We start from the raw sequence: 12,817 nt of genomic DNA, 5'->3' as shown, positions 1-12,817 counted from the left end.
AATAAACGTTGGGTAATTAATTAGTTAGCCTATAACATACTGTCAAGTTTGATGTATAAGCAGCTAGCTAACATTCCGGTACATACTGCTGTAATGATATGCTATGTGGTTCGTAAGGGCAGCGTAGCTAACAAATTATCAGCCAACATAACGTGCTAGGTAACTTATTTTGAAACATTTGTAGTTAAAGCAATGAATTTGTATCCGCTCCGCTGCATGTTTTCTACAATTTTCTTCAGATCTGAAAACGCACATTTCCTGAAGATTTGCACTACGGAAATAGCTTATAGCTACCTTACGGAAATGGTGTCCTATGCGTGTATACTTCATATTTTGGCGTATTTAGTACGATATCCGGGAACTTTAGGCATACTAACTATATCCATACTATGACCAATAAGTATACTAAATTCACGTCACAAATAGTACGGTTAGTATGAGTATTCGAACACAGTTTCAGTCTTTCACGTTCATTTTCCGACCTGCTATGTTAATAATTAACATTAGCTATCGATTAGTTCAAAAATGTTGGGTTGTTACTACATTTCCCATAATCCCTCCCCGTACAAAAGAACAACCACGCCGATCTCATCTGGGTCTTTATGGTTCCTGTTGCCATTATTAGGAGATCGTCCATGCGATCATATTTTTGGTGGAAAACTGCACAAGTGTCCGTTTGGACAGACCTTGGAGAACGGTCGACGCCTTGTTGGGGCCAAGTGTTTCCCAGAACGCTAAAAAGCAGAACTTTACGGGGTCTTGGCCCCGCTGTGTGAGCCTTCGTTTTCTCTTTCTACACCGCCTCCATTACTGAGACGCCCAAATTGTGTCTCTATTTTTCTATTGTTTGTTTTGTTGTCAATATGTCGCCGTGATGGAGTTTCTGTGTTTGACAGAAATGAATCAGGGCCTGACCCGCAGTCGCAACAACCCGGTCTCCTCTCCCTTTGCCCCATTTAATGCTAGAGCGCACGGACGCTCTCTCCCTGGAGCTCGGCCTAAACACCTCTCACCGAAAAGAGACAACTATGGAGAAGAATCCAAACAGTAATGCCAACAGCAACAAGGTTCCGCCCCGTTCGAGTTCTACAGGCCCAACAGCCGGCGAATCTAAACCGAAAACAGGTGAACATTTAATTAATAATTCGAACCAAATCCTAGTTAATCTTTCCTGACTGGTTTAACTACCCAGCCAACGTTCTCTTAGCTTGCTAACTTTAAAGCTGGCCTAGCTGTAGTGCATGGTTTGTTTACTTGATATGGGAGATGACGTGCCTTGACAGAACGGGTGCGTTCGCTCTGGCTATCCGATTTCAGACCAGTCTCGTCTGTCTGCAAAAGTTCAGAATAACTGAGGTATTTACGAACGCTCAACATCCGTTGAAGGTGTCAGTATTTTTTATTTAACTTTTATTTAACTAGTCAAGTCAGTTAAGACATTCTTATTTACAATGACTGTCAACAAAAGTAACCCAAACCAGGACGACGCTGGGCAAATTGTGGCCTGCCCTATGGGATTCCCGATCATGACTGGTTGTGATACAGCCCGGGATTTAACCGGGCTCTATAGTGATGCCTCTAGCACTGTGATGCAGTGCCTTCGACCGTTGTGCCACTTGGGAGCCCAAGTCGGCAAAGAAGTCTGCAAAAAGCTATTTCAATTGTAGCCACCCTTTGCCTTTGACAGCTTTGCACGTGCTTGGCATTCTCTCAACCAGCTTTGAGGTAGTCACCTGGAATGCATTTCAATTAACAGGTGTGCCATGTTCAAAGTTAATTTGTGGAATTTCTTTCCTTAATGCGTTTGAACCAATCCGTTGTGTTGTGACATGGTAGGGTTGGTATACAGAAGATGGCCCTATTTGGTAGAAGACCAAGTCCATATTATAGCAAGAGGAGCTCAAATAAGCAAAGAGAAACCACAGTCCATTATTTAAGTCATCCTGAAAATTTCAAGAACTTTGAAAGTTTCTTCAAGTGCAGTTGTAAAAACCATCAAGCGCTACGATGGAACTGGCTCTCATGAGGACCACCACAAGAAAGGAAAGGATAAGTTCATTAGAGTTACCAGCCTCAGTAATCAGCAATTAACTGCACCTCAGATTGCAGCCCAAATAAATGCTTCTCAGAGTTCAAGTAACAGACACATCTCAACATCATAAATTAAGGTTCAATAAAAAATGAACTGTTCAGAGGAGAATGCGTGAATCAGACCTTAATGGTCAAATTTCTGCAAAGAAACTACTAAAGGACACAAATAATAAGAGACTTGCTTGGGCCAAGAAACACGAGCATTGGACATTAGACCAGTGGAAATCTGTAATTTGGTCTGATGAGTCCAAATTTGAGTTATTTTGTTCCAACCACTGTGTCTTTGTGAGACGCAGAGTAGGTGAACGGATTATCTCTGGATATGTGGCTCCCACTGTGAAGCATGGATGTGTGATGGTATCCGGCTGCTTTGTTGGTGACACGGTCAGTGATTTATTTAGAATTTAAGGTACTTAACCAGCATGGCTACTACAGCGATATGCCATCCCACCCGGTTTTGCACTTAGTGGGCCTATCATTTGTTTTTCAACACGACAATGACCCAAAACACACCTCTAAGCTGTGTAAGGTCTATTTGACCAAGAAGGAGAGTGATGGAGTGCTGCGTCATATGACCTGACCTCCACAATCACCTGACCTCAACCCAATTTGAGATAGTTTGGGATGAGTTGGACCGCAGAGTGAAGGAAAAGTAGTCAACAAGTGCTCAGCATATGTGGGAACTACTTAGACTGTAGAAAAAGCATTCCAGGTGACCAACTCTTGAAGCTGGTTGAGAGAATGGCAAATGTGTGCAAATTTGTCATCAAGGCAAAGGGTGGCTACTTAGAATCTAAAATCTATTTTGATTTGGTTAACACTATTTGGTTACTACATGATTCCATATGTGTTATTTCATAGTTTTGATGTCTTCGCTATTATTCTACCATGTAGAAAATAGTAAAAATAAAGAAACCCTTGAAAGAGTAGGTGTGTCTAAACTTTTGACTGGTACTGTATATTCAATAAATAATGCTGATATCTAACCACAGGTTAACTATTGTTCAGTTGAGAATCTAGTTATTTAAAGGGTCTGTTTCATGCATACACTGAGTGCTTGCTTAACACCAGAGGCTGGTGGAGTTAAAAGTGAGCTTGCCCAATAATGGACTAAAGTAGCCTTACATTACAACTTCTAGTCCAAGGACCTTACATGTTCTGTTTAGAGGTGAATTGTTCTTGTAGCCAAAACAGCTAAATACTCCATTGACATGTGAATTGATTCTCAATTGCGTTAAGGTTCTAGAAACCTAAAGCCCTCTACTTTCATATCACATCAAAATCATTTCACAAATGTGAAATATACACTTAATGTACACTGTTTTATAACAGTTGCAGCCAACAGTATTTTCTTTGTCACAACACGTTTGTAGGGTCAATCTTCCGTTTACACACAGGTGTTCGGACATGCAGATGGCTAATTGGCACAGGTATGTCTCTGTTTTCCGTAAAGTATCATCAAAATATAGCCGAGTGGGAATCCTAACCCTATAAAGGTGTGTAGTAATTTTAACCTTTTTGCTGATTTGAAAGATAAGTTACTATGTTTCCATAACCGTACCGCAAGTGACGCGTTTTAACTTTCGGAACAAGCTTCGGGGCTCTTAACAAAAACCCCGGGCCACCAGATACTATTGTCATTCGGTGCTAATGTAGTTAGTGTCTATGCATTGGGTAAAAGGGAGTTATGAAGGCCCTAGACAGTGGAGGACGCCATCTAGTTTTAGCATTGTAGATTGTCTCCCTTTGCCATTCATTTGGGATTGAGGCATATGTTTTTAACAGCAGCTACACAACATGTCCAACTCCTGACAACTTTGATTTTAGAGTGATCTATCACTTTAAATGTAAGCAATTATGAGTTGACTTGCTCTGGCTTGTGCTTAAGTCCATGCAGCCCACCCAGTGCTAGTCATGTGGGTTCTCAATATCAGCTTGCACAGTTTGCTCAATGTTCACTTTGTCTAGGATTTTTTTGAAAATGAGATTGCTGTCAGGATTTTGTTTCCTTTTCACCAATAGGCCTTTCAGTATTGTTGTCTTTTAGAGACATTGCCTTCAGAAAGTTTTCACCCCTTGCTTTTTTCCACATTTTGGGTTACAACATGAATTTTAAATGGGTTAAATTTAGATTTTGTTTGGTCACTGGCCTACACACAATACCCCATAATGTCAGTGGAATTATGGTTAGTAGCTTTACAAAAAAATGTAAAGCTACTAACCAATAATGCAAAAGAATTATTGGCAAAGCAATTAACTTTTTGTCCAGAATACAAAGTGTTATGTTTGGGGCAAATGCAACACATTTACTAAGTACCACTCTCCATATGTTCAACCATAGTTGTGGCTGGATCATGTTATGGGTATGCTTGTAATCATTAAGGACTGGGGAGGATAAAAAAGAAACAGAATGGAGCTAAGCACGGGCTAAATCTTAGAGGAAAAACTTGTTCAGTCTGTTTTACACCAGACACTGGGAGACAAATTCACCTTTTGGCAGGACAATAACCTTTAAAAACGAGGCCACATCTACACTGGAGTTGCTTACCAAGAAGACCGTGAAAGTTCCTGAGTGGTAGAGTTACAGTTTTGACTTAAATCTGCATAAATCTTTGGCAAGACTTAAATGTTTGTCTTGCAATGAACAACAACTAATTTGATAAAGCTTGAAGAATATTGAAAAGAATAAAGGGCAAACAATGTACAATCCAGGTGTGCAAAGCTATTAGACTTATCCAGAAAGACTCACAGCTGTAATCGCTGCCTAAGGTGATTCTAACATGTATTGACTCAGGGGTGTGAATACTTATGCAAATTCAATATTTATGTATTTCATTTAATACATTTCTTAATGTTTTCAATTTGTCATTATGGGGTATTATGTGTAGATGGGTGAGAACATCTATTTAATACATTTTGAATTCATGGTGTAACATAACAAAATGTGTTTTAAGTCAAGGGGTATGAGTACTTTCTGAAGGCACTGTAAGTATTTCATACAACAGTAACAATATCAGCAAGATCTTCATAATCTTCACCCCTTCCTTAGATTGATTTGTTTTGTACTTTACATCAGAGTGCCTCAGGGAAATTGTGCGAAAGGCAGATAAAGCAATGCAAATAATGCAGTCCGGTGGGAAATTCACTTTAGGGTCCACCGGCATGAATATGGGGGCATTGTATTTAGGAGGCCATGGATCACTAAAATAATGATTATGGTTACAAATATTATGGGGACACCTACACATTTGGCAACCAAGCACGAGTTATCAGTATTAGAGATCAACCGATTTATTTTTCGATACCGATTATTGGAGGACCAAAAAAAGCAATTTTCCCCTTTCATTCTCCCCAGATGGTAAGAATAATGGAAGCTCTAAGTGCTACAGCCGCAAGCGAGAGCCCTCCCTTCCCAAGAGTGACAGTTTCCCTGGCCCTCGTCGCACCAATTCACAGAAAAGCAAGAATTTTGACAAGAGGCCCACCCAGAGAGGTGAAGCCCGGCAGTATGGCATTACAGGTGGAGGAAGACGTGAAGAGGTGAGCGTTCACAAGACTTGACAGTTATTTATCCTTTTTTGGATATGGAATAACATCAGAAGTCTATTAAAAAGAGCGCTTAGTTAGGTCCTATATTTATCTTTCCACATTGAATTAATATCAGTATAATTGCACTTATTGACAAATTAATGGTAGAATTATGAGTCACTGAACGGTAGAAACAAGGCAGCATCAACCCACATACAGTAGGACATCTAACTGGAATTGTATTATTCCTACCTGTCAATCAGAAAAGTTGGGCTCTAATTTTCTTCTCCCTTCCCCCAGGTAGCAGAGTGCCGCCGGGCCGAGTTCAGCCCGGCTCAGTTTTCTGGACCCAAAAAGATCAGTTTGAACCACTTGCTCAACTTCACGTTTGAGCCTCGTGGGGGCCATGGTGGCCTAGGAGGAGAGAAACACTCCTGCTGGGGCCGCCACAACAAGTGGGGCCACAAGCATAAGCCCTTCAACAAGGAGCTTTTCCTCCAGGCCAAGTGAGCTCCTGATCAATTCAGTCTACTTTGTACAGTATTAATTGCTAGGTTGCTATTTATTAACTAATTGGTGTTTTTTTTGTGCCTTAGCTGCCAGTTTGTGGTGACTGATGACCAGGACTACAAGGCTCACTTCACTGACCCAGACACTCTTGTGAACTGGGACTGTGTGCAGCAAGTGGTAAGTTCCGTACACCAGACCTCTTTGGCTTGAAATCGCCACATCTAATTAGACTTTTAATGTAAATATTATTTCCCTCCAGCGCATCTACAGTCATGAGGTTCCCTCCTGCCCCATCTGCCTCTACCCCCCTGTAGCGGCCCATATCACCCGCTGTGGTCACATCTTCTGCTGGCCATGCATGCTGCACTACCTGTCTCTCAGTGACAAGAGCTGGTCCAAGTGCCCCATCTGTTATGAGTCTGTACACTCTGACGACCTCAAAAGGTTAGAGAGGGAGAGCGATGTTAAACAGCCTTATTAGAAAATTCTGTATTGCTACCTTAGGGAAATAAAATATTGTGGTTGAAAATGGTTAGTAAAATGCTCTATCCCCTCGTATCTCACTGCAGTGTGGTTGCGATGGAGACCAGGCAGTATGCAGTTGGTGACCTCATCACCATGCGCCTAATGCGAAGGGAGAAGGGGGCTCTGGTGGCCATGCCCACTTCCCAGTGGGTGAAGGTGGAGGAGCCTATTTGCTTTGGAGGTGAGAGATTTTAATTTTAGCAGATGGTCTGAATATCCAGTGACTTATAGTTAGTGCATCCATCTTAAGGTAGTTAGGTGAGACAACCACATCAGTCATAGTGAGTACATTTTTCCCTCATTAAGGTAGCCATCAGCAAAGTCCGTGCTAGTAAGAAAAGAAAGGTGTTAGTGCAAAGAAGGCAAGGTTGGATGATGACCAAATGTTTACCACATAACTGTCTGTGGTATGCTATATGTGAGTTGTTGTACCCCTGTGTTGTAGATGTGCACCTGAGCCCGTACTCCAAGCTGCTGCTTGCCTCTCAAGAGCAGTTACTGGGCCTGGTGGCAGAGGAGAAGTTTGTTTTGCAGGCTCAGCTCACCCTGGAGGAGGATGCCATAGCCTGCTTCATCCAGAGCGCCCTGTGCAGTCTCCAGGTAACACTGACAAATGAATAGCTTGTCATTTAAAACACAGGTAGTGTCTGCTGCATTGTTACTCAAACTTGGTTCAAGTCATATAGGCCTAGGTAGCATGAACTAACCCCCTCTTTCCTCTGCTGTGGTCCAGGAGCGAGAGGAGGCTCTGCTGAAGCACCAGAAGGCATGTACTAAGGACAACTTAGAACTGTCAAGTCTCACTCTGGCAGACCCCCCCTCCCCTGAGGAGGAAGTAGTGACAATCTTCAGCAGTACCAAGGTAAGTGTTGCCATTTAAAACTCCTTTACGTAACATTACTCTCCAAATTCACCTGTGTTATTGGGTCTGAGCGATTATCTGTGTTTTACTCTTTACAGCCGGTGCTGCAATACTCCTCTGCATTTGATGATGAGGTAGCAGAGGTTCCAGAGGAGGACCCAGAGGATGCGCCCGGTGAGGAACCAGAGCTCCCGGAAGGGCTCCTGGAGAGAGTGCTGGAGGAGTCCACTGAGGCCTCTGGGGATGCAGCTCCAGAGCCCCAGCCTGCTGAGGAGAACCCTCCCAGCCAGGCTGAAACAATGCGCCCCCAAACCTCAGAGCATGGCCCCTCCTATTACTTCTACCAAGGTAGGATACCCTTTAGCAAAATGTCTTCATCAGTCTCTCCACTCAATGCCTACCTTGTCATCTATATTGTCATCAAAAGTCCAGTCTCTGTACTTACTCCTTTCGTTCTCCCTTCAGCGGAGGACTGCCAGCAGATGTTTTTGCACCCAGTGAACGTGCGCTGTCTGCTGCGTGAGTACGGCAGCCTGGAGGCCAGCCCTCACACCATCACTGCCTCTGTGGTGGAGATTGAGGGGCAGACTATCACCGAGGTAAGTGATTAGATCTGTAACATACTACTTAAGTATGTTTATTCATTGAATGCACCAATACTTTTTTTTTTCTTCTGGCTCATTTCATTGTTTTCATTCTCTTGGCTAAAGGAGGTTCGCCGTCGACACCGCTACCTGGCTCACCTGCCGCTCACCTGTGAGTTCAGCATCTGTGAGCTGGCCCTGCACCCCCCCACCCTGTCCAAAGAGACCCTGGACAGCTTTGCAGGTTAGATATCCTAACACACACAGTCTATTCATGGGTTGTTAAAGTACTACTCCTCATATCCAAGTCTTCTTTCTCCGTTACTCTTATGTGACTTAGATGACTTGGAGAAAAGAAAGCGTCTTAGACAAAAGAAAGCAAGGGATGAGAAGCGTAGGGAGAGGCGTATTGAGATGGAGGAGAACAAGAAGCAGGGGAAATGTGAGTACATTTTACTTTAGGTTGTTTCTCAATGTAGAATGTGTAATTAAAAACCTGTGGTCAGATGGGGTATCTTAATTTTACGGTCTTCTCTCTCAGATCCAGAGGTGCATATTGGGCTGGAGAATTTTCAGCAGTTCCCGGCATTTGGATCACCACTTCACAATGGCAGTCCACCTGTGTACCCTGAATTTCTGTTAGCCCCTCCCTCATTCCTCAGCAGAAGCCCCGTCTCTGGTGAGACCAACTCTTTCAACTGTCCCGTCTTAGCGACTTGAGATTTTGTGACATGGAATTCATATTTTGGACAAAATATAGCGCATTACAAACAGTGCCTTGGATGTGTGAGCCTTGTGAACTGAACACCATTTCCCTGTTGTTGCAGATGGGCTGATGTTCCCCAGTCTGAGTGGACACAGCCCTGTGGGCAGTGTGGAGGATGACTCTAACTGCATGTCGTTCGCTCAGGTCTGTTGGCCTAACTCATTAATTTACTCACTCCTAAATGTTTTATTTTCATTACGGACTGATTACCTTGGATGTCAGGATGTATCACGGCCTTTGGATATTGACAATGAATACCAGTAATAGACCATTTGTATAACTTTCTGACTTTCTCGCTCATCATCCCTTATTCTCCCCTGAAAAGATGCTGAGAGATGGGAAAGCCAGGGTAGATGCTGGGCCATGGACCACCTCAAAGAAAGGTGACAACTACACATCTAAAGCCTTCCATTTCTCCTGTGTCTGTTAGTGCTTGCTCAAATCAGTTGGCCAGACAAGTATTGTCAGCTGAAACCTATATTGGACAGCGAAGTGTCAATAATGGGCAGTGTTGGACCATGTTTGACTCCTCTTTTTCTGTTCTGCTCCCTCATACATATGCTGCTGGCTCCTCCAGTGGCAGATAGTGATGGAGAGAGTGATGGAGAGAGTAACCGGGTCCCAGTTCCCAGCTTCCAGAACTCTTTCAGCCAGGCCTTCGAGGAGGCACTCCTGCAGCACCAAGGTCCAACTGCTCCAACCCAGCTGTTGGTCATCCCTGGTCAGTCTTTCACTGTGTCTTTGCTTGTGAGTGATTACTTATTTATGGCATTAGACTGCATACTCATCTCATTCCTCACTCTCTTTCAGAGGAAAAGAGAGGGAAAAAGAAGAAGAAACAGAAGCTTCTATTCAGCACCTCCATGGTTCACACAAAGTAGACTACACTGAAGTTGAGACTTCTCCCTTTACCCTCACTTTTTATTTGATCCATCTCCTGCTATCTTGTCATTTTTCCATGCAGCTCTATTTTAGAATTATAAGCAATGGAGAATTTTTTTTTTAGTATGTAGCCAAAGGAAGTAATACCTCCACCACAGTCACTCACTCACTATTTCTTCACTGGAACACCATGAAATTGTTTTATTATGCATTCTACAATAGTGCGAGCGTGCAAAGATTTGTTCCACAACAAAGATTTTGTCAGACATACTTTGGGGTTAGACGGATCAGTTTACCATAGTAGGATATACTTAAGGTTGATTTAAAATGGAATAAGTTTAAGGGATTCATTTTATATTTGGGGTAGCAGTCAGCCAATGAACTCTTCAGATTTTCAACCCTGAGTCTGAACACTGTCAGCCATGAATTTGGTCTTCAAACAAATGTCTACTTAACTAACTAGTAAAAGGCAGAAGCTGATGCACACCTCAAACACTTTTAGAGGTGCAGACTGAGCGTAAACTAAAAAAATAGGCACACACTGTTTCCAAACATTTTAATGGGTATAGTAACCAGCATTGCTGAAACATTGGTTGGGAGTATAATTAGTGTGCCACTTTTTTTTTTTAATACTAAACTAATAAAATCCCTTCCAATGAAAGTTGTTATATTTGAGCTTCATGCTGAGATGGCCTGAACATAGCAGAACCTCTATGCATGAGTCTGATTCTCTTAAGTCTGGAGGGAATGTAAGGAATACAGTGTAGCTTGTATTAAAGGGGCTTGAAAACCTGTTGTGTGGGTGGCTGAGAAATGCACTGTAGACCTTGTTTGATTTATTAGACCATGCATATTAATTTTCTTCTCTTTGTTCAGTTTTCCCCTTTTACCACAGGCATTTTGCTGTCCTTTTCCTCATTTTACTTTGAAGAACTAGTGTGCGGTCCAATTTGTAACATTGTCTTTTTACCCACTGGTTTCAATTCAGTATTGCAAATATAGTTTTTGTGTGAAGCTAGAGATGTGCATACTTTTGATTGCTTGCTGTATGAGGAGTGAAAAGGTGGGATTTAAAGACACTATGTACGTTTTGTTTGAAGGTTATTTTATTTACCTTTTTGATTATTTGGGGGCAAACATGAGTAAACATGAAATAGGCTTACATTAACTGGCCTGACATTGGAATGAATAAAGGGTTATGCTCAAGCAAACTAATTGTCTGAATATCTTTGGTATTGCAGCAACAATGAGATGGTATTGATGCGCCATTGTACTAGGTAACTAGGAAGAATGGGTTCATTTTTGAAAAATGTCTCGGGAGTTGAAAGAATGTCCCTAATCAGAACCTACCCATATATCGAAGGAGATGCATTTACATCTCACCTGTCGCAGACCATGTCAGTGTAGTAATGAAAACTGTCCACATGGTGGGACACCATACTGTACCTACCAACTTGTAGCTAGCAGGCAGCCAGCCAACTACAGTATCAAAACAAATCCCTCACCTCTACTACCAAGTTGGAGTGAGCCAGGTGGCAAGGGTGTGAGGAGAGTGAAAAGTAAGTCAACTAGTTAGAGATGGCTATCAACTCAACTTGTTTAGCCAGTTTCATGTGTATCTATTGAAAGCTCATGTCTCAGAATAGCTGCGATTCAACCAATAATTGTCTTGACATTTGGTGCTGGGAGTCTCCCAGCACAATGTCAAAAGACAATTATTGGTTGAATCGCAGCTAGTCTACGAGCAACCTGGCTACTAGTGTGTTCGCAACAGGTTCGCCTCTGCCGGACTGATATAACGTTACCCTTTCCCACACCGCAGATCGATTGACAGGTTTGGTAGAAGAAAATTATTAGGTCCCTGGTGAAAGGTACGGATAAACACGACAGGTGGATGGATTTCTCAGTGAAGTAAGTTAATTTCGCTTTCTGTATTAAGGTTAGCTAGCTAAGGACTAAAAGCTGCGACGGGATAATAGTTCACACCAGCCAGGTTTTGTAGCTGTAGATACTCATCTGACGATTGTTTTAACGAATCGATTCGCATAAAAACGACACAGGGATACGCATGGCTAAATTGGTAAGTAAGCTAGCAGCTAACGTTAGCTACATTGAGCTAATTGTCAGCTAGCTAACGACATCAATATACTAGCAAATTATGCCACGCTACGTATCACTTGCTAGTTTGTACTTTTTCTTCTCTGATCTTCATGGTTTCACACTTGCTGGATAATATTGTAATGTTGATGTAGTTTGTCTGTTTTGCAAAATCAGTAACTGTAACCTTATACTAGCTAAGCTCCGACATAGATAAGACTCACTACTCGTTAGCTAACTTTTCGCAAAATTACATGAAATGCATTTTAAAGAATCGATTCAGGATCGCATGTAGCAAGTGTTACATCATCAAAGGCAGTTTCAAAACTCTAGGCTAAAAGTTTGTTAGCCTACATTTTCTTTGTGCTCTTGCGGTGGTGCGTAGCTGTTGCGCTAACGTTAGCTAAACAACTAACGAAAACGTTAGAGAACGTGTTGGGCCAAGACGAGACTGACCGCCGAATTAAATATCACAATGCATTATGTTATCACTTTCCTGGGCAATGAACTATCATCGATCTGACAGAATAAGAATGAACACGTTAATAGGAAAATAATCGCACCCCTATTTTCTACACCCCCACACTACTAGTCTCACACAAGCAACTTCTCATCGGTTAAAGTGTGTGTTTTTTTTCACCTGTATTTAACTAGGTGTTGCTTAGTTTTTGTTCACACAACAGTTTGGTAAGTATTTTTTCCTCTGCTAAACCAGACTGTCATTATTGACATGACAATGTTACCCACACAATGCCAAGGCACAGTACAGGAAATTAGGTTTCATTTGAACCATTCCAGATGCCTTTGTATTACATGGGTATGCTAGTGTTACTCATAACCATTTCAGACAGAAGATGTGCTATATTTCCTGTAATATATATTTTAAAAAACTTTCAAACAGACCCTTATGTACCACTTTCTTGCAGCCATACCGTTGGTATACATATCAGTGGGTAACTGGCAAATCAGGAG

At 42.1% G+C, this 12,817-nt stretch overlaps 2 protein-coding genes across 7 annotated transcripts in view; both read left to right on the top strand.

The window, feature by feature from the left end:
- The first annotated feature begins 443 nt into the window (after nucleotides 1-443).
- LOC112248397 (RING finger protein 10) lies at nucleotides 444-10,959 on the top strand. The gene is made up of 17 exons (XM_024417373.2): nucleotides 444-1,125; nucleotides 5,447-5,631; nucleotides 5,920-6,125; nucleotides 6,216-6,306; nucleotides 6,389-6,573; nucleotides 6,699-6,835; nucleotides 7,100-7,254; nucleotides 7,388-7,516; nucleotides 7,615-7,864; nucleotides 7,982-8,115; nucleotides 8,227-8,344; nucleotides 8,441-8,542; nucleotides 8,642-8,779; nucleotides 8,928-9,010; nucleotides 9,192-9,249; nucleotides 9,444-9,587; nucleotides 9,677-10,959. Exons 1-17 carry the CDS (start codon nucleotides 960-962, stop codon nucleotides 9,745-9,747), a joined length of 2,352 nt encoding a protein of 783 aa, XP_024273141.1. The 5' UTR covers nucleotides 444-959; the 3' UTR covers nucleotides 9,748-10,959.
- Nucleotides 10,960-11,172: 213 nt separating this feature from the next.
- si:ch73-138n13.1 (trichohyalin) overlaps nucleotides 11,173-12,817 on the top strand; it is a 37,299-nt gene continuing 35,654 nt past the window's right edge. For 2 of the 6 annotated variants that reach the window (XM_024417375.2, XM_024417376.2), the window contains exon 1: nucleotides 11,383-11,659. The gene's annotated coding sequence lies outside the window, so the exon portion shown is untranslated. Of the gene's footprint in view, nucleotides 11,308-11,382; nucleotides 11,660-11,716; nucleotides 11,829-12,817 lie in introns of those variants that run through there. The other 4 variants (XM_042320498.1, XM_042320499.1, XM_024417374.2 and 1 more) reach the window with 4 other exon arrangements.

Source organism: Oncorhynchus tshawytscha, linkage group LG04 (assembly GCF_018296145.1).
Source record: "Oncorhynchus tshawytscha isolate Ot180627B linkage group LG04, Otsh_v2.0, whole genome shotgun sequence".
In the NCBI taxonomy this organism is placed as follows: Eukaryota; Metazoa; Chordata; class Actinopteri; order Salmoniformes; family Salmonidae; genus Oncorhynchus; species Oncorhynchus tshawytscha.
This window is presented reverse-complemented; position numbering and strand designations above follow the sequence as displayed.